Here is a 26,232-nt window from a genome sequence, read left to right on the forward strand (position 1 = left end):
GTGAAGGTTTCTCACCTCTCGGTAGTTGGGAATATCGAGGGACGTACCCCGGTAGTTGGGAATATCGAGGACGTACCTGGGATATTCATGAAGGTTTCTCACCTCCTGGTAGTTGGGAATATCGAGGACGTACCTTGGATATTCATGAAGGTTTCTCACCTCCTGGTAATTGGGAATATCAAGGACGTGCCTCGCATATTTATGAAGGTCTCTCACCTCCTGGTAATTGGGAATATCGAGGACGTACCTTGGATATTCATGAAGGTCTCTCACCTCCTGGTAATTGGGAATATTGAGGACGTGCCTCGCATATTCATGAAGGTCTCTCACCTCCTGGTAGTTGGGAATATCGAGGACGTACCTTGGATATTCGTGAAGGTCTCCCACCTTCTGGCAATTGGGAATATCGAGGGCGTGCCCCGCATATTCATGAAGGTTTCTCACCTCCTGGTAACATAAACTTGAATGTAGCACGAGGCTTACCTGGATGGCTGCAGGCACTTAAAAGAGGTGGAACACCTGGATAGCCACATGTGTACAAAGTACTGGAATACTTGGATGAACACAAGTATTTAATGATACAACCTGGGACCACTAAGTTGGTCCAAGTGTAAGAAAGCATACCTGGGTAGGCGCAAGCACACAAAGCAGTGGAATGCTTGAACAGCTGCTATTATTTGGGGACAACTTGGGCAAGTTGAGTGTCATGAAAATGAAGTACCTGGACAACGGTGGGTCCTTGACGATATGGGGATACCTAGACAGCAGTAGGTATTTCAAGAGATACTTGGTCAGTTGCAAGTATCAATACTCTTGGGACAACTCGAACAGGTCGAGTGTCAAGAAAAGGGAGTATCCGAACGGTGGCCGGTACTAAAAAACAATGGGATGCTAAGACAGCAGTAAGCATCGAAACTCAAGGGACAACTCGAATAGGTCGAGTGTCAAGAAGAGAGTACCTAGACAGTGGGAGGTACCTAAAAATAAAGGGATACCTGGACAGTCGCAAGTATCAATACTCGGAGGAGAACTCGGACAGGTCGAGTGTCGGGAAAAGGGAGTATCCGAACCGTGGCCGGTACTCAAAGACAATGGGATGCTAAGATAGCAGTAAGAATCGAAACTCAAGGGACAACTCGAATAGGTCGAGTGTCAAGAAGAGAGTACCTAGACAGTGATAGGTACTTTAAGACAAATGGGGACAGGGATATGCTTACTCGGCAATATCTGCACGATTGGGGACGAGAGTATGTCTACTATTTGCACAATATGCACACATGATTATATATGCAGTAAATTCATGAGTTTAAATGGGATTCATGCATGACAATTTTGTCAATTTTGGCATCATCCGAATTCTACTGGGGAAAATTTGAAAGACAACCTTCATTCCAAATGTAGATGTCTTGAGCATGCGAGATGAGGGACTTTCAGTCTGAAAGGACTTTCCACTCTCTCTCATGGAAAAGGCTATCCTGACCATTGATGCAGAATTTATAAGGACCACACTTCTCACTGTCATCATGTCAGCAGGGGTCTGAGTATTCTCGCAAGTGGTACGACTTTACCAATGTGAGAGGTCTTTGTTGAAATTGTAATGAAGACTTGGTCAATAGCTCATCAAATGGGACCGTCGAGGTCAAGGCTCATGAACGAAGTGCCGCACGATCATCTCCGGGCTTGCAAGTCAAGAGCCCTACGAAAAGAGATAGAATAGTCTTGCTCGTACTTCTTCGAGCGATGCTTATAGACATATGAAATCCTACATTAATTGAAATGCCCCTAGTCTGAAGAGACTTTTACAATGGGATGTAATGTAGGCTTGATTTATGTGTAAAAGGGTGAGAGCTGGTGATTGCCTTGGCATTTGTCACCAGTCTTTCTTCTCACTGTCAAATAGAGGTTCTATGGACCATAATAGCAACATTTTCTTGGCTGCATTTTCTTGGGGGCATTGGCCTTGCTTTTACCAATCACACTTTGCTTTTTCATGCCCCTATTTTTATTCAAGTTCTTCATTTATGGGCATTGACCTTGCTTTTACCAGGTACACTGCTTTTTTATGCCCATGTTTTTTCATTCTTGTTGCTTGAGAGCTGATCTTGACAAGTTCAAGCAAACGCCTTTGTTAGACTATTGAGTCTTCATCTTTTGCCGGCGCTTTTGATTATGCTGCTCAAACGGCAGTAACTTCTACTTTGCCTCCATGTGAGGGTGAATTTACAGACTCAATTGAGTTGTACAATAGATACAAGTGCCTAAAGAAAGAATTGCTCTTCATGACTCTAGGGCACTTAAATTAATGCGAGTGTTCATATGCAATAAAGACACCCAAAGATTGATGCAAGTGCGAGCAAGAAAATTTCTATCTCTCTTCTCACCTTGTGATGCTGCTTTGCCTCCGATCTGCCCCAGTGTGGGGTGGTTCTTGACAGGGATAGGACATAAATTTCATCAGTGTATGGGGCTCAATGGGGTGAGCAATGAAATGCCTCTCACTGTTTTGGTTATCGTACCATTCGCGAGAGAACTCTTTACCCTACAGTCATGGAATCTTCTGCACTCATGTCACAAGTGTATAGATAAGGGACTGTGTGTAGGATATGGCTTGCCTTTCATCATTCTGACGCGCCTCATCCAGCATGCTCGATTAATCTTGTATTCTTCACTTACCTGTCTATTCTGATAATCCTCAGTGGAATCGGTGACTTAGACAGACGAAATCATCATGCATAATTCATCTGGAAACGACATGCAACATTTCGAATATGATGGAGTTTGAACTCTTCAAAACAAGTGAATGGTTTTGACTCAAAAAAGACCCTATTGACAACTTTAGGGGCTAACATAATGGTGTTTCCAAATACGTTAGATTTTGAACATCAAAAGGGTTATTCACAAATGGGTGTCGATGGTTGTCCATATTGATTAGGAATATGACACATGAATGATCAGTCAGGGTTGGGAATCTGATTGGGTATCTCTGCTTTTGCCCCTGCAGAAGAGAAGATGTACAAGTAGATCAATTAGTCTGGCCAAAATCAAATGTGAGTTGAGGCCTGAAGGATCTCTATCATTTGCTTTGGCAATACTTGAGACGCCATTTTGCTTGGGAGAGTTTGTCATGCCTCTCCTTGATTTGTTATCTTTGTTTTTGACAGTCAGGTAATCCCGCAACAAACAAGACATGCTTCTCATTGATTCGTTATCCTTGCTTTTGATAGTCAGGTGATCCTACAACAAACAAGAGGGAATGTGTTAGTCATGAACTCTTTCAAGAGTCGAATAACTGGAATTGATACAACTTTACCCTTCACTGGTTTGCAGATGATTGGGTGAACTGAAGTGAGAGGAGACACGAAGTCCTATGTCCCTTGCTTCGTTAGGTCAATTATTCTCTAAATTGGCGTCGGATGACACGTCCTTTTACACGAAGTCAGGTGAATTCGATGCGAGTCTTTTCATGTACCAACTTGGCCAATATTGATTTGCCAAACCTAACCATCAAGTTTGGTTCTTGAATCCCAATGCTTCCTATCAATAGGAAAATATGTCAAAAGTGAGTTCGAGATCTTTTGGGAGGAGTATTGGAAACGATACCAAATTACTCTTCTCCAAAGTCTGGATATTTGAATGTCGATGACAGCCCTTTTCGTCTTGGCATAGTTTGACATTTCTTTCGATTGGCCTTCTTCACTTGTAACCATGTATGCATGATTGCTGGTCGTTGATTCATCTTCAACGCCTTCCTTCTGTGGAATTTCTCTTTCTGTCTTTAACTATAGCATCATTGGGCAAAAGTCATGTACCTCAAGCTTCTATGGAATCTGAGATGGACAATCAAAACCTCAAATTCTCTGATGGCAATTACTTCTTGCGAGAGTATGCGTTTGAATAGGAAGTCAGGTTTCTAGGTCCTCATTTTGAATAGGGGCTAGAGACCGCTTCAACTGTCTGGACTTCTTCCCTGTTGACAGTAGCCAATTCAAAGAAAGAGAAAAGATCCCTTCCTTGTGCTTTTGGGCTTGTTGAAGCTGGAAGTCCCGCTGATGAGACCACAGCATCTGATTGCTCAGGCACATTGTGGGGAAAGGATATTGCTCTGGCTTGTGAAGGAGTTGGGCAGGAGCGAGGTGGAGTGTACAAAGCTCCTAGGGATGGCTTGATTTCAACCGTATGCCTGTACCTATTGCGTCCCATCTTTCATTTCCTGTAAATAGAAGAGAGAGGACATCATTTCCAAACTTACATTTTTGAAATGGGATGATTATTTCTATTTGCCCCTGTTTTCTTGGCAGGGTATCTTTGAATTTAGCTAGTTCACATGATGCGCCAGCTTCAAATGCCTCCCTGTCACACTAAGTCAGAGGGGACGGGGATGATATTCTGAGACACAAAATGAGTGAGTTAGAAAGACAAACATGATTTAATAATATTGTTTTGACAAAAGCTTTTGGCAATAAAACATTTTTTGTTTTCAAAAGTATATATCTTTGGGGGAAGAAAGCATGAGGAAGCCCAACCCTGTATTCTTCTTGGATGATAATTTTTCATGGTTGGATAGCATCACCGGGCTGGTTTGGGATACCGCCTCATGCTCTCAAAATATTTTCAACTTTATTTAATAGGTGGATTTACATTTTGGAAAAGTGTTTTCAAAAGTTAGTTCCTCAAGCGGAACCGATGTTGAAAATAAAAACAAGCCGACTTAAGAAAGAGGTACAAGTTCCCACGTAGGGGAATACGAAAGGAAATTAAAAAGGGTTCTACTCGAGCGGGCCTGCACCCATTTCCCCTTACGGTCCTTCATTGATGGTGTCCATGAAAAGGTCTCCAAACATGGTGGTCATGTCATCTGGCCCTTCTTTCTCTGTTGCTAAGGGTGGCACTTCATTGCCTAAATAATACCCGGCCTTCACCAGCCTTTGATGAATGTCAGCAGTATGCACTTCGACATTTCTGCTCTGACTGTCTTCAGAACTGAATACCGCATTTACTTTGTCGGTGTGATCAGGGAGCGAATTGCTCTGGAATGAGAAAGCTTTAGTGTCTAATAGGTTATGGATTCGACTTTTGAGGGCGAAACACTCATCAGTCGAATGCCCCACTTCTTCCATGTGATAGTCGCATATCTTTGACGGGTCATAGTTGGAAAAACTTTCAGCGTTAGGTCGCTTTGGCTCAATGGAAAGGAGGTTCTTTTTCCGGAGGATTGCCAGTACCTGTGACGAAGATCCAGGAAGAGGAGTAAATTGTCTCTTGTTACTGTAACGCTGGGATGGCTGACGGCTGGTGGTCTGTTGCTGTCTTGCACTTGTCTAAATTGTTGGAGAATGATTGTAGGTCGCATTGACATCTACCAGGGGTTCTTTATCTTTCTTTATGCTGAACCTGCCCGTGGATGCAGGTTCAATGAACCAACCATCCCTCAACCCTATCTCGATTTGCTCCCCTACTGGAATGAGTTGATTAAATGATTCGGTGATCGTGGTTACCATTCGATTGCGGTACTCGTAAGGGAGGGTTTTGATAAACATCTTTCTCAGCTCAAAATCGGTTGGTTCAGGACTGATTTGGGCGGCGAGATTCCTCCATCTAATAGCATATTCTTTGAAAGATTCCTGCTTTTTCTTTTCCGTGCGATCAAGATCCTCACGTGAAGGGGTAATGTCCATTATGAATTTGTACTGCTTGAGGAATGCTTCACTTGCTTCACTCCATGTCTCGATGAGGTTTATGTTCTTTTTGATGTACCACCTCAAGGCGGGACCTACCAGGCTTGACTGGAACAACTGAATCATTAAAGGCTCATTATTAACGTACTGGGTCATTCGAACCAAGTACATCTGCAAGTGAGCTCTTGGGTAGGTCGTGCCATCGTACTTCTCAAACTCAGGCATTTTGAATTTTTCCGGCATTTTGACATTGGAATAAATGGAGAGGTCCATCAAAGTAGGATCTTGGAGGCCTTGCAGTTGTTTCAGCTTCTCCTCAAGCTTTTCGAGGCGTTTGTCATGCTCAGTTTTAGACAAACTGTCTGGCCTAGCTTTCTCGATCATGGTTGGGTGCGGATCATCCTCTAATTCGGGCATGTTATCGTCGGTATCTCCACCTTGATCACCCCTAGTAGATGATTGTGGCAACAATACCTCGATTGAGGCCGGGGCGGGAGTGAGTTTGCCCTGGATGGAGTCTATCTGCTTTGAAAGTTGTTGAAGCACATTGAAGACTTGCTTCATTTCACTTTCCATGACCGCAATACGGCTTGGTACATTTTCTTCGGCCATTCTTGCTCTTGCTTTTGAACGAGTCTAGATCGGCGAACGTTGACGTTCCGTGATTACCTAGTCATGAGTAAACAAACGTGTGTGAATACAAGGCGTAAATAGGGAGTCAGTCCATGATGACAACCTAATCCTACTATTTTTGTTTATTCATGAAAAGGTAGAGGGTTTCCTAAACATGGATTGAAAAAGGGCACATGACATGTTAACATGAGCTAAAAAGATATTCAATTTGAAAGGCGAAGAAAGCATGAGTTGCAACAAATTTTGAAAAAGGTTTCTATCCCTTTTTTGAGGCAAATGAAAATTCTTGCGGAAAAGAATTTTGTAACATGCTTGAGAATAAAAACATCAACTGAAAGTAATTTTTTTTTTTTTTTTTTGCAAAAATTTTTTTTTTTTTTTAAACTTTATAACAATTACTTTCAAATTTAAATGACCGTGGTATTAAATCCTAGACTAATCATGGACCACTCAATATATAGTAAGTAAATTAAGAAATAAAAATTACTTCATGAGAAATGAGAAAATTGATGGCAATCACATAGATATGCGCATGATATGTGCGGCTCGATTTCTAACTGAGAAGGTTTGTTGAGATTAAAAAGGTATCCGCCCGTCGCAGTCTCGCGTTAGCAACATACCCTCTTAACCTCGGCTAAAGAAATTCGGGGAAAAGAAAGGCAATCTCATGACGCAGTCTCGCATCCGAAGCCGTATCTTTCTTAACACCATCCTAGGAATCCTATGGCGGCCTAGGTCCGGCGGCCGGGTTATGTGTGCCATGTGTAGTGCTAAAACATTTAAGGATGCACAGCAGTTTATAATCACAAAACATTTTATTTTAACAGAATAAAAAAAAAACTCTAAGCTATTATCCTGCACAAAAGAAAAAAAGCCAAGTCAGCAAAACATTTAAACAAAGATAAAATAGCCTAAGTCCTCAAAGTCCCCAAAGGAGTCGCCAAGCTGTCGCGACCTCTCTTTTTTTCGGCGCCCACAATCGGGTACGAGCGCCTAAAGGAGGCTAATGGCTCGGCTGAAATTTGTTAAGCCCGGACTCTCCCAAGTCCACCAATTCACGACTTAATTGTTCAAATTTTTAACCTGTAAATCAATTTTTAAAATGGAGTCGCCACTAATCGGTTTGGGGTAGGTTGATTAGAAACCCAAGTGAAGTATCGAGATAAATACTCGCTCATGCGCAACCAGAGAAATTAGGATCGGGGACTTGATTACACTAGTTAATCACTAATGCCCTTTCGGTACCTAATCTTGTTTAAACCCTGAGGCTTTTTGGATGTTCGAGGGATTTTCCATGCATTTTTGGGAGGAAAAACATTTTTTGAGTCTTTTTCTAATTATTTTTTTGACACAAAAGGGATTTTTTGGTATTTTTGGAAAAATACAAGTCTTTTTGGCTTTTTCTGAATTTTTTGGCTTTTTCATGAAATTTTGGATTTTTTTTGGATTTTTGGCATTTTTTGGAAATATGGAATAATTTTTATTTTTTTTATTTTTTGGAACATAAAATATTTTTGATTTTTTTTAAATAAATTTTTTTGATTTTTTTAAATAAATTATTTATTTTATTATAATATTATTTTATATTAAAATATTATAAAAACTGACCCGGGTCGGATCCGCGTTGCGGGCCCGACTCAGATTTTTTTCTCTTTTTCTTTTTTAAGTGTAAAAGCCCAAACCTATTTTTTTTGGCCCACTTCACAACAATTCTAGCCCAACACAACTCAGCCCACGCGTGCAAGCCCGACCCGGGGAAACCCTACCCGAGTGAGGAGCGCCCGACCCGGCTTCTGACCCGACGAGCGCCTCTTTCCACGCTCGCGTCTTCGCGGCGCTGACAGAGGGGCTGGGACGGCGGATCGGTGGCGCTACAGAGGACAGTAGCGGTGCGGCGTGGCGGCACAACGGCGGCGGCGGGTGGAGATGCAGAGGGAACGGCGGACAGAGCGTGGCCGAGGACCGGATCCCGCGGTGGCTCGGGGCGGCGAGGAGGGTTTCGAGCGGAAACGGCGACACCAAGCGGGGTTGATACCTGTCTGTGGAGAGGGTATGGCGCAGCGGCGTTGCTGGTTTGCGAGACGGTGTCGTTGGTGGTGGAGGCGGCTGCCTAGAGCGACGGGGCAGCGACGGTCGCGATGGCGAGGCCTCGGCTTCCCAGATCTGGTGTTGGCGGGTCTGTCTCGGCACAGCGTCGGGGCGAGGAGCAGCAGCAGAACCTCACTTCTCCGGCTAACCTCGCTCGGCCTCTACCCTCAGATCTGACCCTTCACGCTCAGATCTCTCCCTCTCAAGCTCACCTGCTCGCGGATCTGGGTTCGCTTGCCGCCAGCCTCCCCCGATGTCTCTCGGTGGGAGGTCGTTTAGCTTGCGACCCGATCCTCCGCCCTCTTGGCTTGCTCTTCGATTTCCCCCTTGAAGTCTCTCAAAGGGAAGATCTCGGAGTTCGCCGTGTGTCCTTCGACGGAGGTGGTGCCTCGCTATTTATAGGCGAGGGGGCGGCCGGTCGACGGGGCTTCGACCGCCGGTCTTCGCACGCCGAACGGACGCCCGCGGCCGAACCGGTGTCTCATCTCAGCATTAAAGGCGCGCATTGAAGGCGCATGCGCGTCGTCCTCTCCTCCGACGGCCTACCTCCATTCCTCTTTACCGTAGGTTGCCCTTGAGCGCGTCGCCGACCGCCGCGCGTGATGCATAGAGGCACAGAGAAGAAGAAGGAAGGAGAAGGAAGAAGGAGGGGGAAGGGTTAGGTTGAGTCGCGCGGGCTGGGCCGGTGGGGGCCTGCGCAAGGGAGAGAAAAAAGAGGGGAGGGGCTGGGCTTCTGCTTTCTTTTTTTGTTGTTTTGTTGTTTTTATTTGTTTTTTTGTTGTTTTTGTTATTTATTATTTATTATATGAAAAATGGAAAAATAAAAGAAAACAGGGCCTAATTAATAACTTAATCGAAATTTAGGTGTCAACAACTGGCCGGACAGCGAAGGGTGGCAACCGACGGCCGGCAAACAGCGAGGGTGGCGAGCAACAAGGAGGAAGAAAAGAAAAAAAGCAAAGAAAAAAATGACTTATTTTTGGAAATTGTTCCTGAAAACAAAGTCATTTTTTTTCTTCTTCTTATTTCTATTTCAATTTATTCTCCTGCCACTTTTCTATTATGGAGAATAAAATAATTAATTAAGCAAACGAATTTATGTTCTTTTTCTATTACAGAAAGCAAAAGAACAAAAAAATAGAAAAATAAAATTGTTACCATGCCGAGCCAAAGTGTATCCGTTACCCACTAAAAAAACAAAAAAATAAAAAATAAAGAGTATCTGTTACGAGGAGTTGCTCACTGGATGAGGTGAGAGATGGGGACGTCCGCTCGGCTGAATCGAAGGGACAAGACTCAGGATCCGAGGAGGACTACTATAAAAGAGGCTGGCCTTTAGGACGAGGGATCTTATGTAGTTCGACAGTTACAGGAAAGAATCGAAGTTGGTCAATAGCTCGTATCTCAAACGCGAACAGAATGTTGCTAGCCGAAGCAGGAGGCGATGATTACACGCAAGACGGAACCATCGATCTCCGGGGAAACCCTGTCCGGCGATCCAAGCGTGGCAGATGGACCGCCTGCTCCTTTATCGTTGGTACTCTCTCTCTCTCTCTCCAACCAAACAAGTATGACGGGGAATATGCGAGCATTGCTCGGGACGAAGTGTGTCTAAAGATCGAATGAAAGCAACCTATATACACGCAAGCCCTCCTGAACATGCTTCCAATGCTGCAGAAGAAGTAGGCAGAAGTGCCAGAAAGAAACAAAAAAGAAAGACACTATTCTAGGTTTATAAACACAAATAGCTGATCCCTTCTGCTTTGAATTATATTCTACACAAGTGAGACCAGCGGGACCAAGCCCAACATCTCGACGATCGGTGCGAACCAGTTCGACGATTTTGACACGAAGGAGAAGGCCCACAAGCTCTCCTTCTTCAACTGGTGGATGTTCAGCGTCTTCTTCGGGGCACCCTTTGGCAACACCGTCCTCGTGTATATCCAGGACAATGTGGGCTGGGCCCTTGGTTACGGTCTCCCTGCCCTTGCGCTCGCGGTCGCGATTGCGATCTTCCTTGCGGGCACCCCTATGTACCGGCACCGGGTGCCTGCAGGCAGCCCAATCACGAGGATGGCGCGGGTCATCGTGGCCGCCACGAGGAAGTGGAGGGTGCAGGTCTTGAGCAATCCGAACGAGCTCTGTGAGCTCGACCCGCAAGAGTATGCCAGCAAAAGGAAATTTAGGATCGACTCGACACCAACCTTGAGATAGTAATTTGCTTCAATATTTCTTTGTGTGTTCTAATATGAAATGTTGATACATCAGTTGTCCATTGAAAAATTTTCCCCAAAATGGGCGATCCTTTGGTAACACATCAAATTTATGTCTTTCGTTCTGTCGTGATTTAGCTTCAACTTTTTGCTTTGTCCATCGTTAGTTGAAATGCTAGTTTTCCAAAAAGCAATTGCTATCATCAAATCGCCATAAAATACAAATAATATGTCGTTGGAATGGCTATGTCATGTACTTTCTAATGTTATAGAATTCATTGCATGAACGTTATTGTATGAAAAAGATATACACCACGAAAGTTCCGAAATTTTCGATTTATTTCTCTGACTTGTTCCAGCTAGGGCAACTTTCATATAGAAATTAGTTAAGCTTAGGCCAAGCCCATTATGGGTGGCCCATATCCAAAGCCCAACAATTCGCAAATATTTTATATATGGACTACGAGTTTTAGAGACAAAGATAATTGAACATTCAACGAGAAATTCATTAATATTTTATGGGCAATTAATTCATAGTCGCCATGTAATTTTTTTTTGTTTTTTTTTTTGGTCAGAAGTCGCCTTGTAATTCAGTGGCTAGAAAGTAGCCTCGTACAAGCACACAACGATTGCTAAAAACACATGAAATAAAAGAAACAACACAAACAGAACTTATAATCGCATGACCCACGTGATGCGTGTATGTATGTTGCAATTAGTACTCTCAAGCAGTTGGATAAGAAGCTGCCGATGCGACTTTGCATATTCCTTCGGAACTACCACTGCCTCTTTGAATCCTCATGTAACCGCGTTCACCCCATGTCTCGCCCCACGAGTTCCTGATCTTCCAAAAGTCGGTTCCTTCTTCACTTGTCCCGTACCCAACCACGACGACTGCGTGGTCTAGCTTCGGGCCACATTCCCCATTGAACACGCCTCCACTATAGTACTGGAACTCTTGGCCGCTTGATGGGATTATGACTGAGACCGGCTGCTGCGCAACTGCCTTCATGAGCTCGTCCTCCCCAGACGGGACATGCGTGAAACCCTTGATCTGTGCCGCGTGCTCTGCTGCTTTTGTTGCATCGCAGGTCCCCTGTACTGCTCCATATGGATAGCTATCCTCGGACGCAATTCCTTGGTTTTGGATAATGTACTCGAAAGCATATTCTAGGTAACCGCCTCCACAGCCGAAGTTTGTAGTCACACAATCTACTAGCTGTTGCTCGGAGAGCACCGGCAGTGTACCGTTGGTGATACCCACGATTCCTTCTACTGCTGCAACGACTGAGAATGCCCAGCAGGATCCTACATAATATTTGTTCACGTTATAACATATGAAATTACATTATTTCCATAATTTTGTTGCCATTGGTGTCTGACCTTTCGTTACAATATGGTAAGCATTTGTTTGGTACAATTGTGGCTGTGTTTTAGTTGTGTTACTCGGTGGTTGTGCTAGAATGTGTTGTTACACATTAACTATAGCACCTTAAATTTGGGTGAAACAGCAACCGAGAAGCTATAAACTATTACAGTTGTCAAGAGTTCATCAAACCCATTATAAAAGATGAAGCACTTCTGTTCACAATTGTAGATGCCTAGAGAAAATTTTACCGAATAGGTTCTAAGACGCACATATGCTCAAATTCTCGAGAAAATTTTACCAAATAGGCCACAAAATACCTACTTGTTTACTGGGTAAAAAAATGGTGGATGCATACTTAACATTTGTACTTACCACAATAGCCTTGGTACTTAATCACCTAATGTAGGCTGCTGCGTTTTACATCTAACAGACTAACCGCTCTAATGAATTAGAACATCTTTTTGACAGATGAAGATCTTTATGGCATAAGCAATATCTGGACGCAATAGCTGACTTGTTGTCACAAAAGAGAGATGTTGGAGCAGATAAGCCAATGTTATGAGGCTAAAGTGAGATATTGAAGTCCAAGATATGTACAAAAACCCAGTAGATCGCCAAGCTTGTGAAAATCTTCGATACTGCAAGGGGATGCTGCAATAAGTGGTTATTGAAGTCCATCAGTTATCAATAAGGTATCATCAGTTATCATGGTTGCAGGCCGTAATGAGAGAGGAGTAGAAACAGGTCTGCAATCTTTCATATTAGCTCGAGTAAGTAGATCGAGAGCATATTTGGTCTGAGAAAGAAATAAGTCTTGTGTGGTTTGTTTAGCCTCAATTCCCAAAAAATAATGCAGGAGACCAAGATCCTTCATATGAAATTGAAGGCTTAGTAGATGAATTAAGTTGGAAAGTAAGTGAGCTGAACTTCCAGTGAGCACAATATCATCTACATAGAGTAATAACAGTATGGTGTCTGAGCCATGGTGAAACACAAATAATGAAGGAAAATATTTTTCAGTTCATTGTCAGGTTTTTGCCAAAGATGTCAAAAATATTATTATTTTCTTAGAAAATATTTTTAGAAATGTTACACTTGTTATGGAAAAATAGAGCCTTAGCGAGTAACCGTTTATGCGCTCCAAGTAATCCATTAACCTGTCCATTAACTTGTTTTTAATGTTTCACTTCAAAAAAGGTCGTGATGTTGGTGATCTAGCGTCGCCAGCCTAGACCCGATACCGCGATAGAGGAGAACACAGATAAGTGGTGCCGGCCCATGGCGATGGCAAAATGCAGATCTTATTCTATTCAATAATTTAAGAAAACAAACTTAGCGGCACTTTCGAGAACGGTTAGCGCTCTTGTTCTTTTCAATAGGAGGAAGACTTAAAACGATAAAACCATGATTTGTTGCCTTGGGTCACCTCAGCCGACAACCTAAGGCGACAAAATTCAGTTTTGGCACCGTAGGGTTAGGTAAAACAACAAAAGTCAATTTTGTTCCTTTAGGATATTTTTTTAAGAGTATGCACGTTTTAAATCTTGGTCCCCTTTATATCATCGAGAACAATAGAACTTAAATAAATATTCTATGTCACCCTACAATAAAATGTTTTAGGTACTTATTAAGCCTAATCATAACTGTATTTATCTCATTCTTTTTGTGGATCTTTTTGCATTCTTGATGTGTAAGTAGTAATTATGATGCTTTTCTCTTGTAATATGATCATAAACCTTACGTTGCACATATGTCACGAATGCATGCAAACTATTACGTCTAGATACATTTCTTGAAACTCCAATCACAGAATGACAGATTAATCTGATTGAGAAAATGCTTGTTTTTTTTTTTTTTCAATAGGAGGTAGACTTAAAACGATAAAATCATGATTTGTTGCCTTGGGTCACCTCACCCGGCAACCTAAGGTGACAAAATTCAGTTTTGGCACCGTTGGGTTAGCTAATACAATAAAAGTCAATTTCTTTCCTTTAGGGTATTTTTTGAGAGTATGCGCGTTTTAAATCTTGGTCACCTTATATCGTCGAGAACAATAGAGACCATGGGGATGTAATCCCAAATTAGTAGTTGATGATTATTGTTATGCATAGTTGCGGGTACATTACAATGATGTGGAGATTCAACTTAAGATAAGTTGATGTTGAATAATACCTAAATTAAAGGAGAATATACCTAACACTGAGCTCACATGTTCGAGGGAGATTGTAAAAATACACATGTGACTTATATTAGAAAAATCTCACATCGGAATATTGGCATGAGCTTACGCGTGAAAGGGAGATTGTTCGGATACACGTGTGAGTTATATTAGAGAAGTCTCATATGTGGAGCAGTTAATACAATTTTTGTTGGTCCATGCTCATTAGCACATTTTTATAGCACAAGTATCATTCCTTACGAAAGACAGGCATGTAATCTTTAATATTTAGTTTTGAGCTACGGAGACTGGAAATTCGCATTCTTATCTACTAAACTGAAGATATGCATGGTCCCTCTGATCCATTCGGTTCGTGGTGCCATTTAATATAGTTGGGCACACAAAAAAAGGTGGAGGACTCACCTCGAAATTGAGTACCCTCTAATAGATGACCAGGGGAGTTTTTCACGTGCCAGATAATGCACAAAGCAACTCCATCACGTAACTTATCGTAACTATCTCGACACGTAATGTGATCGCGCATGGCACAGTGAAGAGGTAGGGTCTATAAATTGCATGGAAGCAAGATTGCATCTCCACAAGCCTTTCCATCTAGAGAAAAATAAATTATCAGCGAGAGTTCAGGGAGAGGGAGAGGGAGAGGGGGAGAGAGAGAGAGATACCTACCATGGGAGACGGTAGCTCAAGGCCATGGACCGAGCTCAGCGGCGAGACCAACTGGAAGGACATGTTGGATCCTATCGACGAGGATCTCCGGATGTACCTCATACACTACGGAGAACGAGTCCAAGCCATCTACGATGCGTACAACGGCCAGGAGGAGTCTGGAGACGGCTACGGCATGCCCCTGTACCCGATGGACAAGCTCTTCTCTGAAGTGGGTCTCGAGACGGACAACAACAAGTTCAGGTACGAGGTGACCCGGTACTTTTATGTGCGATCGCATGCGTTGGTGCAGCCGGACAGGTCTTGGGCCGGGTATGTTGCAGTGAGCACCGACGAGGGGACCGAGGCGTTAGGGAGAAGGGACATTTTGGTCACTTGGAGAGGAACGGAGACTCTTCTGGAGAAAGTAGAAGATATTCGAGATGATTTGGCCCCGGCGACCAACATTTTCAAGGACGACACCGATACTAAGATTCACGCTGGCTTTTTAAATTTGTATACGATGAGTGATACAAAAATCAGTACACATCGCTTAGTGCCAGAGAGCAGGTAAGAAACTTTCACTCCATTTATAGATCGCTCTTGGTAATTTACTTCCCGAGTAAGCTCCAAATGGCGTTCCCCTTTTTTTTTTTTTTTTTTTTTTATATATAAATCTAAAAATATGATAAGATATCGCAAGTGATGTTTGGACTACTTTGTCAAATTAAAACTGGCATTGATGGACAACTTTGGTTAGGTTCTAAGGGAGGTCCGGAAGCAAGTCGATCTCTATGCCGGTAAAGGCGAGACAATCAGCATAACAGTGGCCGGCCACAGCCTGGGCGCGGCTTTGGCAACGATCAATGCGCTGGACATCGTGACCAATGGCTACAACGCGCCCACCGACCACCCCGAGAATGCCTGTCTGGTGACCGCATTCCCCTTCGCCAGCCCCAAGGTCGGGGACGAGAACTTCCAAGCAAAGTTTTCGTCGTCCGAGAAGCTCCGCGCCCTTCGTGTGACCAACGCCCTTGACATCGTTCCCTTCATCCCTCCAATCAGATATTACCACGTTGGAGAACAGCTGCTGGTCGACTCGCGCAAGTCCCCGTACTTGAAGCCTCTCTACAGCGGTTTGACTGGCGCCGTGGAAATTGGGCATATGTTGGAGACGTACCTGCATCTAATCGCGGGCACACAAGGGATCGATAGCAACGAATTCGATCTTGGCGAGCGTCGTGGGATTGCGCTGGTGAACAAGGGAATGGATGCTCTAAAGGATACATACAAAATTCCGGCGTATTGGTTGGTGGCCAAGAACAAGAACATGGTCCAGGATGAGGTCACTGGAGACTGGAGCTTGGCTACTCCGTACATCCCACCTCCACCAGAAGATAATTAAAACAAATAGTCCCAAATCTATATATATATATTACTGTGTGATTAGCTATTACCAATAAGTTGCTGCTTTATGACTTAGCATTACCATAATAAAGCTTCGTAATGCAAAAGTGGAGTGGTTTCATTGAGCTGTATTGGTGGTACTAAGTTAAGTGTGTTGTACTAGTGGTCCTAAGTTATGTGTCTCATCTTTTGTTTACCTTCATGTCATGAAATAAATATGGTCCTAAATGAATAATAAAGATCGCTTCTTTATCATTTGTTTTCGTAATTTGCCTCATTTCTTTATTGCTAGCCTTTCTATGTTGAAAAATCTCATTTGAGTTCACAACCAAACCAAATCGAGATCAATTAAGTTGACAATCTTTAAATCATTTCGATTTAACCGGGGTGCTATTGTTCAAGAGTTTGATTGAATGCCCAAAATTATATAACAATGTGTTGTGACCTAACCTCAGTTTGCACCATCTAAGGACAAATGGATTACTAAACCTAGACTTACTTTGGGCTCTTCTAAGCCCATACCAATATGCAACTTAGAATTTATGTTTTTAACACACAAATGATTTTTCAATTTGGACTCGCTACTAATATATGTTGGTAGATCGAAGAATTAATTCTCTATGAAGTTTTAAAACTTGATTAATTCTGGCCGTGAACAAAGTAACCAGCTTGGAATACTATCATGGGCTTAGTCCAATTAATTAATTAAGCTCAAAAATAATCATTTGAGTCCATCTACCGCCAATTTGATTAAATTGCAAATTACATGAATCTATTAACTACTAATGCGAATGTTCCTAATAACTATATGCATTTTTAAATAATTTTATTTAGGGACTAAAACTTAGTCCCTAATTTTCTATGTAATTAACAATTAAATGGAATGTCAAAATTTAGGTGTCAATAAAATGAAAGCTAATGCATCCTTCTTAATCGAGATCAATTAAGTAGCCGTGGTGTATATACCCAGTCGCTCAAACAAAAGGAAAATTCATTGGAAACCGGATAAAGAAGTTTCCAACTTTAAAGAAATTCCTTTAAGGAAGAAGATGGGCATGCACTAATTCGAATTTTAACGTGATAAAATCATATAGTGGAATTGATCAAAATAAAGAAAGAAAGGGAGGTTATGTATTGATATTGCTTTGTCACTAGACTTCGGGGGCTTTGCATTGACTACTAAACTCTATAGAGATAATTGTCCAAAAAATTCTAAACTTGTTATACGATGGCCAATTTAGTCATAAATCTTTCTATTGTGCCAATTAATCCTAAATTGCAAATTTAATCATAAACCTTATTAAAATTTGTCAATTTAGTCCTAAACCTATGGATATTCAATTGAAATGACGAAAATTCTTCATATGATTTCTTTCTTGGGTTTTCTTTTCTAACTTTTTGGTTACTTTTGCCATGTCATATGAACAAATTTCCAATTTGGACTTCAAAATTTTTAAGAAGTCTTAAGAAGTTCGCCGTGACCACGTACCCCTCATCCCATCTCAACCCCAACCCTCTTCGAGGCCAACCCTTCTATGCCCATCCGCCCGTTACCCTAATGAAGTTGGCAGCCCCGGTTAAGAGGCCCACTGGGGCGCTGTCATTCCCTGTCCATTCCCAGAGTAGGCCGCTCCTGAAGTATAGGATCCTGGTGAACTCATTCCTTAAGTTGCCGGGGAATGGTTGGAAGGAGTCGGCATTCACGTTGATCTGTCTTCAATCAGTGGTTGCTCTGGCAAAGGGTCTGCCGTCGGCGATGAAGCTTTCAACTACCACCTTCAAAAAACGGCAGCCCCTCCCCTCCGTATCGTTTTGGCCAAATGCGACGTACGCGGTGACAGCTACCAATGGCGATGAAGCTTTCAATTACCACCTTCACAAAGGGTAGCTCCTCCCCTCCGTATTGTTTTGGCCAAATGTGACGAACGTGGTGACAGCTACCAAAGCTTCCAAAGCATAGTTCACCCCGATCGACCTCTCTACTAAACCAATTGTGACATTCTCTCTCATGTTAAGTCTAATCTTTTTGCCTAGTATTAAACGTGAACATATTTAATTGAGGAGGCAAATGAGGCCTATACAAATTTAAACTCAGGATCTCTAACTCTAATATCATGTGAAATTTTATGAAACTATCGCCAACTATTCTAAAAACTTAAATTATTATATAAAGACATAATTTATTATTTAAATATTCTAACAGATATTACTAGCTCTTGCTATTACTAGCTCTTGCTGTGCTATCTCTTAAGTCTATCCACTGACTATATATAAGGTTTGTTAGCAATTAAAACCATGAAATGTCTCGATCGCAGATTATTTCACGCTCAATTGAATTGCGTAGGTTGGTTGTCGATACAAATGTAATGATTACATTTGTCTCTTTTCCACGTTTTTAGTTAGGGTTTGTCCCATGTATTGAGACTCATGGAACGCTTTCTCTCTAGAAAAGTCTGAAGCAAGGCGTAACCACCGACGAGTTCCTTCCATTTGGTTAATTTTATTATACTATATTAAGTCAATTGCAATTTTGCCCTTCATGATTCTGTCTTAGCCAAGCGTCCTATCTTCAAGCGGAGGAATAGAGCTTTTCAATAAGATACAGCCAAGTTTAAAACAGAGGCAATTAAGCAGAGGATTCTTGAGAATGGACCTTGGTTATTTTCTCATTATTTGGTTATCTTGAAACCTTGGATCCCGAATACACCCATGCATTGCTATGACTTTCATACCTATGTGTTTTGGGTCCAAATTCTCGGATTACCTCTAGAACGTTGTACAGAGACTATGATTACAAAAGTAGCATCACATATAGGTAGGGTGACATAGTTTAAAGTAGAGCATAAAGATGGATCTACTCTTCGATCAAGTCGGGCACGTGTGGAACTTAACCTGCAACAGCCCCTCAAAACGGGGCTCCTAATCAAGGTGGAGGGGAAAAACTTTTGGTTGGATTTCAGATATGAAAGACTGTCTCATTATTGTTATTCATGTGGAATACTTGGGCACTACGCTATGTACTGTAAAGATCCAAGAGGTGGGAAGGGGGAGAGACGACCCAATTTGGGGGGAGCATAGAAAGCCCATGGGACTTAGCAACCCAATCAGCAATGAAGTTTGCGGCCCGTCTACAGTATTGGATGCGAAGAAAAGGAAAACAGGGCAAGAGTGCCCTAGCTTCTATGAACAATGCCCGTTGTTGCCAGGGGATCAAAGTAGGGTTTCGCACAGCATCCACCATCACCGAACAATCGGACTCCAGTAGCAGACGATCGCGATCCATCCCTTGCTGCAGCAGAAATTTTAAGGTAAGAATCAACGCTTGAGTCTCTGTTTCTAGTGCCGAAGAGGCGTTAATGGTGTCGGTAAAACCATCGAGCAAGTCACCAACAGTCGCGGCACACACAGGCTACAGCTCCTTTGTGTTGCAAGATCGGGTACGCGCCATCTATATTGATTTTAATAACTCCTGGTGCTGGTGGATGCCACAGCTGATCAAGATCTGGTTGTGGCATCCTCGGTTTCGCAGACGTCTGGTTGCAGAGGCGAGCTGATCGAACATTTGCAAGAGCCAATTGCACCACCTGTTCAATATTTGGACTTCTTTGGTGAAAAACGAAATCGTTCCTGCTCTTCAGAGATGCCACATGATAGAAGCCACTATCTCCAGCACATGTAAGTCATTTCTGTTCTCTATTAAATCCGCAAGGCATTCATCGATCCTAGTAGCAGTAGAAAGGCTGGATGCTAAATTTACATGTGGATGAGACCAGATAGCTTTTGTCCTAGGGCATAAGAGGAAAATGTGTTCAGTTGTTTTCGGTACCTGATCTGTGCACATTGGACAAATGGAGTCAGGGATAATATGTTGTTGGAAAAGATTCTCCTTTGTAGGCAGGGCATTTTGGCAAAGAGACCACATGAATATGCGTAGCTTTGGGGGGCTTTGCAAGTGCCATATAGAATACCATAGCTTTCTGGGTGGTTGGTAAGATGAAGAAGCCATATTAGAGGTATCACTATGATTATGAGCTTTTATGTAATTATAAGCACTCTTAACCGTATATTGACCATTTAGTTGACATTTCCAAATAAGCTTATCAGTAGTGTGAGGAGGCCGAATCTGTAAAGAAAGTATTTCACTTACAGTCCGATGATCAAAGCTTTGTCAAAGGAGGGGTTCATTCCATGCATTCTGATTTGGAAGTATAAAGTCAGCTACCTTCGTTGCTTCTCCTCTAGGAGCTGGCCCTCCTATAATACCGCTAGAAAGCCACTTATCCTCTCTAATGTTGATCCTCTGACCATTTCCAACCGACCATTGGAGATTGTCTGAAATAGAATCCCGACCTGTTAATAAACTGTGCCACCCCCATGAGGGTCTAGACCCTTTTTCAGCCTTCAAAAAATCCATAGAATGGAAATATAAGCCTTTAAAAAGTATGCCCCATAAAGTAAGGGGTGCTTGAGTTAAACGCCAAGCTTGTTTTCCCAGTAGGGCTTTGTTGAACGAAATAAGATCCCGGAAACCCATTCCACCATGGTCCTTTCTATCCTTAAGAGTATCCCATTTCTTCCAATGGATTCTAGATTTACTACAATTCTGCTGCCACCAGAACCTTGCAATTTTCTGTTCAATAGACTTACATAGAGACAGAGGAATTTTAAATATGGACATGGCATATTGCGAGATTGCTTGGACGACCGTTTTAAGTAGAATTTCCTTACCTCCCTTTGAAATTAGATGTTCTTTCCAACCCTCCACCTTAGAATGTACTCTTCCCAGGATCCATGCAAACATCTTCCTTTTAGATTTCCCCCAGTCCAAAGGAAGACCAAGATATTTACCAATTTTGGCCAATCTTGGGACACATAGTTCGCTGGCCAGATTCACTGAAGGCCTGGGGACAAGCTTTGCTAAAGAAAATCCTCCCCTCCGTATTGTTTTGGCCAAATGTGACGAATGCGGTGACAGCTACCAAAGCTTCCACGGCGTAGTTCACCCCGATCAACCTCTCTACTAAACCAACTGTGACATTCTCTCTCGTGTTAAGTCTAATCTTTTTGCCTAATATTAAATGTGAACATATTTAATTGAGGAGGCAAATGAGGCCTATAAAAATTTAAACTCGGGACCTCTAACTCTAATATCATGTGAAATTTTATGAGATTATAGTCAACTATTTTAAAAACTTAAATTGTTATATAAAGATGTGATTTATTATTTAAATATTTTAAAAGATATTACTATCTCTTGCTGTGCAATCTCTTAAGTCTATCAGCTGACTATGTATAAGGTTTGTCGGCAATTAAAACCATGAAATGTCTCGATCGCAGATTATTTCCCGCTCAATTGAATTGCCTGTGTTGGTTGTCAATACAAATGTAATGATTACATTTGTCTCTTTTCCACGTTTTTAGTTAGGGTTTGTCCCATGTATTGAGACTCATGGAACACCTTCTCTCTTCAAAAGTCTGAAGCAAGGCGTCACCACCGATGAGTTCCTTCCATTTTTCTTGGCAGAAACCAGATCTTCATGTACTATTAGCCACAAAAAGTTGAAGCAATTGAATTAGCATTACTTTATAACTAAGTTCAGTCCAACCTCCCTCCCCCACTCCACAAAAAAAAAAAAAAAAAAAAAAAAATCCTTGTCATCCGCAGAAAAAACAAATTGCATAATTTTATTATACTATATTAAGTCAATTGCAATTTTTTACCTTCATGCTTCTGTCTCAGCCAAGCGTCCTATCTTCAAGCGGAGGAATAGAGCTTTTCAATAAGAGACCAAACGAATCGGCTATGTGATGATATCTTTATTCACCATTGGACTTCCTTGTTCCCCAAGTCAATCACCTATGGTAATGTTTAAAATTGTAGGCCCAAGTCGACCTTCTGATTTTATGCACGAAATCAAATGGCTAGGACGGTTATCGTATGATTACACATTATTATTTGAAGGCCTAGATATTTCGATTGACTATCAATCCAAGCCGAAAGGAGTATCATTTTTTATTTTACTTTTTTTTTTTCAAAACTAAGACTGGATTTGTTGTAATAAATATGGAAAGAACACATGCTAGGGTTCTGACATCAAGAGATAAGTTTTGCAAATCTTAGAAATTTCTTCCTTATAGAATTATTTTCCTTTTGCAAAAATCCTTTTTCTTTTTCTTTTACAAAAGAAATTTCCTTTTGTGCTCAACGACTATTTCTTCTTTTAAAACACCTTGCCATTTCAATTTGGAAACTTCCTTCTTCAGACCACGAATTTTCTTGAAACCTTTATTATGCATTACACGATTCATTAATAAATTCTTCTGTATTATCAGAATTCGAACAATTTATCTCGTCTTCCTTATATTGCATGTCAGCCATCAAATAGAGATGTGCTTGCTCCTCAATTTCATCATCATTGGATTCACATTAAGTATCACTCCATATTTTTACCATTAGGCACAAAAACATGAGAAAATAGAGTAAAAGCGAGAGAGAAATCAAGACACAAGGTTTATCCTAGTTCATTCTTAAACTAGGCTTAAATCTAGCTGAGGATTCCATTATAATTAGCAATACCACCTCTCTGTTACAACTCTCAATTACAAGATAAAGAAATTATATAAGTAGCGGTAGCAATTCATAGGCCTAAGCCCAAGTTACCAATAAAATATTAATTGAAACAATAAAAACCCTCTGGCAACTGGAGACACTGCTCCCTAAACCCCCGCTGGGGCAGCCTAGTGGGGCCCGTGTGTCTCTCTATTGATGGGGAATAAGAACCGCATATTAACACTACCTCCAAGGCTTCTTCTTCTTCTTCTTCTTCTTCTTTCCCTCAAATTTCTGCTTTGATTTCTTGAGTAAGGAACAATCAGGCTTGGTGTATCCATGTTTTCAGCATTGAAAGTATATCACATCTTTACCTTTGTTACCCTCTTTCCTCTTAGAGAACTTCCTTTCATCGAATTCTTTTGATTGTTTGTTGCCCTAGAAGCCTTTTGGGTAACAACGTCATGTCTTCATCATCATCATCTTCATCTGCTTTCCTATCATCTACGTCATAAGTGTCAACCTTAAATGCAATGAACTTCTTACTTTTTTTTATCACATTCGTATTGTCGTTCAACTTCATAGGCCATTAGAGATCCTATTAGCTCATCCACTGTTAGAGGTATGATCCTCAGTGTTTCTCGAATGGAGGTATTCATGTGATTCCATTCAATTGGCATTGCTTTTACGATCTTGTCCACATATTCTTCATTGGTAAATGTCTTTCCTTGATAGGCAAGATCATTTACTATCTTTGTATACTTAGCGCTCATCTCGGTGATAGTTTTGTCGGACTTACTCTTGAAGGTTTCACACTCCCGAAGTATGTTTATCTTGGTTTTCTTAACACTATCAATGCCTTCGAAAGTCACTTAAAATATGTCTCAAATATTTTTGGGCATAGTGCAAGTTGAAATAAGATTAAACTTAGAAGGAGATAAAGCACAATATAATGAATATAAAGCAATAGCATCTAAGGCATGTTCCCTTGAATATTCTTCAAGAGTGATTGTGGCTTCTAGAGTTTTTAAGCTATTGCAAACTGCTCAGTACCATAAGATGTTGTCGATGTGATTGTTCAAATGGTTGAGCACCATTAAGACCATCTTAAGAGTGCCCCACATCGCTGGTGTTAGGGAAACGGATTCCCAAAATAATCCAATACTCAATCGAACACTGAAAAATGAACACGGAAAAACAAGCCCAGAAAACGTGTTACACCGATCATAAGGTACATTACAGAGTCGGACATACCTTGTCTTTTATTGATTAAACACCATTGTTATAGTTTGAGGAGGAATTCTGATATTGTTCTTGAAGAGAAGCGTGCTGTTTTTGGGGAGAAACTGAGAGAGCGTAGAAAATCAAGAGAACGTGTTTTCTCTTCTTTTTAGTTTACGTAGCAACCGCTCAAATTTTCTATTTTATTCAAAAATCCCCATTTTCTTTTATATATAGTAACTGCCTCTCACGGGCCGGGTTTTTGGGCCCAACATGGTTGGACGGGCCTAAGTAGGCCAATCAAACATAAAAACCCATCAGCTAGATTTGTTGGTCCGATGTATGCTTTCATCTTGCATTTGGTGTAGCAATAATTTGTTCCATCAAAATATGGAGGTCTTGCCATTAATCGTGCTTAACAGACTCCTGCACCAACGGTCAATGGCAGATCTTTATGTTCTTATAACAAAACAAAAAATCAAACTATGTATGGTTGTCAATATTCTTGAGATTTAAATCATGTGACCCATACTGTCTTCTCAAGTGATATAAGGAGCTGCTTTTATTAGCAACGCGTGAGTATATTAAGGCTTCCTATAGTAGTTGACTTATGTATTGTCTTCCACTTCATCTTCTTGAGTATAACCAAGACTGTAGAAATTTTCACCTTGTTACGGTTTCTCCAAGTCCCCATGAAGTTCTTGTTTTCTAACCTGTTCGCCTTCATCAAGGTCCAACCAGCTATCATCAGTGTATCACTTTTATTATTCAAGTTCTATATGTTGGGAAAACTACTATGATATTTTGAAGTTGACAAAACCATTTGTCTATATCTATATCCGATAGATGCATATGTTGTCTTGTGTCAAGTTGAACTAATACAAGGAGAGCTTTATCACCATTAGAACCAAGAATATAAAGTGAAAGACTGATGATGGTCAGACGGACCTTAATAGAGGTGAACAAGTCAGAGAATGGGAAGTTCACCAGAACTTGGAGGTACTGTGACAAGGTGTACAACTCATCTAATCTTGGCCATACTCAAGACGATAAAGTGGAAGGTAGTATTTTAGTAAACTGTTGGTGGGAAGCCTTGATAGATTGATTTGTTGCTGATGGAATGGGTTCCTTACATTACTTGAGAAGAACATGTGTATCATATGATTATATAAGAGAAAATAACACAAGTGTTACAACTTTCGATCACTTAAGTATCATAATTTTTGTATGGCGCTACCTTGAGTGCATTAATATTTTTTTCCGATAATTTGAGTGACTTAACTTATTAAAAATGTTCATCACCAATGTCATGCCATGTAAGATTTTCAATAACTTTGGGTGAAACTTTTTAAAAGTCATGGCACTTAAGTGATTAATTAAAAGTTGTGACACTCAAATGAACCTTTTTGTACAAGTCATAACACTCAAGTGGTTGAAAAAAAAAAGTTATGACGTTCGTGGTATCCTTACATTCATAGTTGCACTATATTGGCAAATTGTCCGAAGGTTTATGACTAAATTTATAAAATTGAAAAGTTTATGACTAAATTGGATACCGTACAATAGATTTAGAATTTTTTGGGACAATTTATCCTAGTATAACCTATAGCATATGTCTTACTTACGATTAACATCCCTGTAAGGATGAATAGCTCCCAAAAAAGGATCAATTGATTCTCTCCTAATTGGTTGGACTGTCATGCATTCCTAAGTGAGCTAATATGGTACGGTCAAATCCATCAAGATTATCAAAGCTCTACTTGGCATAATGCCCATCCGATAGGGACTGATGGGTTGTGCTAGATTCTAGATTACCTTTGGGAATCATCCCCATGACTACAAGACAAATTTTACTAATCACTGCAGGCTAACGACTAAGTTGGAAATTTTGGATAATAAGCATTGACCTAAAGGATGATCTATGTTTATCAATATTCAGAGGTCTTAAATATAATTCCTCTCTCCTTCTACCTTCTTCTCCTAAAATTAAGTATACATATATATGGGCAGAGGAAAAGATTTTTTTTTTTTTTAAAAGAAGGAAAATTTGGGCAATTCCTTGTATTATTCAGCCACATACATGCATTTGCCCTCAATCAGTTTATAGGTCGTTTTTCGGACCAACCACGTGAAAGTAAGATCTTTGGCAACAATGGCAGAATAATGGGCCATGAATCATATATATCATAACTCATATACGATGTCAAATCTCTTAAAGAATGATGGGCATGAGTCATGTATATCAAAAGTCA

The 26,232-nt window shown here is 41.1% G+C and overlaps 3 protein-coding genes across 3 annotated transcripts; 2 read left to right on the top strand and 1 right to left on the bottom strand.

Moving 5' to 3' along the window:
* Positions 1 to 8,446: 8,446 nt before the first annotated feature.
* LOC120293734 (protein NRT1/ PTR FAMILY 5.3-like) lies at positions 8,447 to 10,610 on the top strand. The gene is made up of 2 exons (XM_039313460.1): positions 8,447 to 8,763; positions 10,181 to 10,610. The coding sequence occupies exons 1-2, from the start codon at positions 8,447 to 8,449 to the stop codon at positions 10,608 to 10,610; spliced, it is 747 nt and encodes a 248-aa protein (XP_039169394.1).
* A 723-nt stretch (positions 10,611 to 11,333) lies between these two features.
* On the bottom strand, positions 11,334 to 14,680 carry LOC120293735 (vignain-like). Its single transcript, XM_039313461.1, has 2 exons — positions 14,560 to 14,680; positions 11,334 to 11,917 (listed from the first exon to the last, which is right to left on the bottom strand). Exons 1-2 carry the CDS (start codon positions 14,678 to 14,680, stop codon positions 11,334 to 11,336), a joined length of 705 nt encoding a protein of 234 aa, XP_039169395.1.
* A 144-nt stretch (positions 14,681 to 14,824) lies between these two features.
* Positions 14,825 to 16,232, top strand: LOC120293736 (phospholipase A1-IIgamma-like). The gene is made up of 3 exons (XM_039313462.1): positions 14,825 to 15,229; positions 15,346 to 15,372; positions 15,563 to 16,232. The coding sequence occupies exons 1-3, from the start codon at positions 14,825 to 14,827 to the stop codon at positions 16,205 to 16,207; spliced, it is 1,077 nt and encodes a 358-aa protein (XP_039169396.1). The 3' UTR covers positions 16,208 to 16,232.
* The last annotated feature ends 10,000 nt before the right edge of the window (positions 16,233 to 26,232 follow it).

This window comes from Eucalyptus grandis, chromosome 5, assembly GCF_016545825.1.
Source record: "Eucalyptus grandis isolate ANBG69807.140 chromosome 5, ASM1654582v1, whole genome shotgun sequence".
NCBI classification, from domain to species: Eukaryota; Viridiplantae; Streptophyta; class Magnoliopsida; order Myrtales; family Myrtaceae; genus Eucalyptus; species Eucalyptus grandis.

Coding starts and splice junctions, on each gene's coding strand:
- LOC120293734 (XM_039313460.1), top strand. CDS start 8,447: ATGGCGAGGCCTCGGCTTCCCAGATCTGGTGTTGGCGGGTCTGTCTCG. Junction 8,764..10,180: donor GATCTCGGAGTTCGCCGTGT/GTCCTTCGACGG, acceptor ATTCTACACAAG/TGAGACCAGCGGGACCAAGC.
- LOC120293735 (XM_039313461.1), bottom strand. CDS start 14,680: ATGCGCGATCACATTACGTGTCGAGATAGTTACGATAAGTTACGTGAT. Junction 11,918..14,559: donor AGAGGGTACTCAATTTCGAG/GTGAGTCCTCCA, acceptor AATATTATGTAG/GATCCTGCTGGGCATTCTCA.
- LOC120293736 (XM_039313462.1), top strand. CDS start 14,825: ATGGGAGACGGTAGCTCAAGGCCATGGACCGAGCTCAGCGGCGAGACC. Junction 15,230..15,345: donor CGGAGACTCTTCTGGAGAAA/GTAGAAGATATT, acceptor TACAAAAATCAG/TACACATCGCTTAGTGCCAG. Junction 15,373..15,562: donor CGCTTAGTGCCAGAGAGCAG/GTAAGAAACTTT, acceptor AACTTTGGTTAG/GTTCTAAGGGAGGTCCGGAA.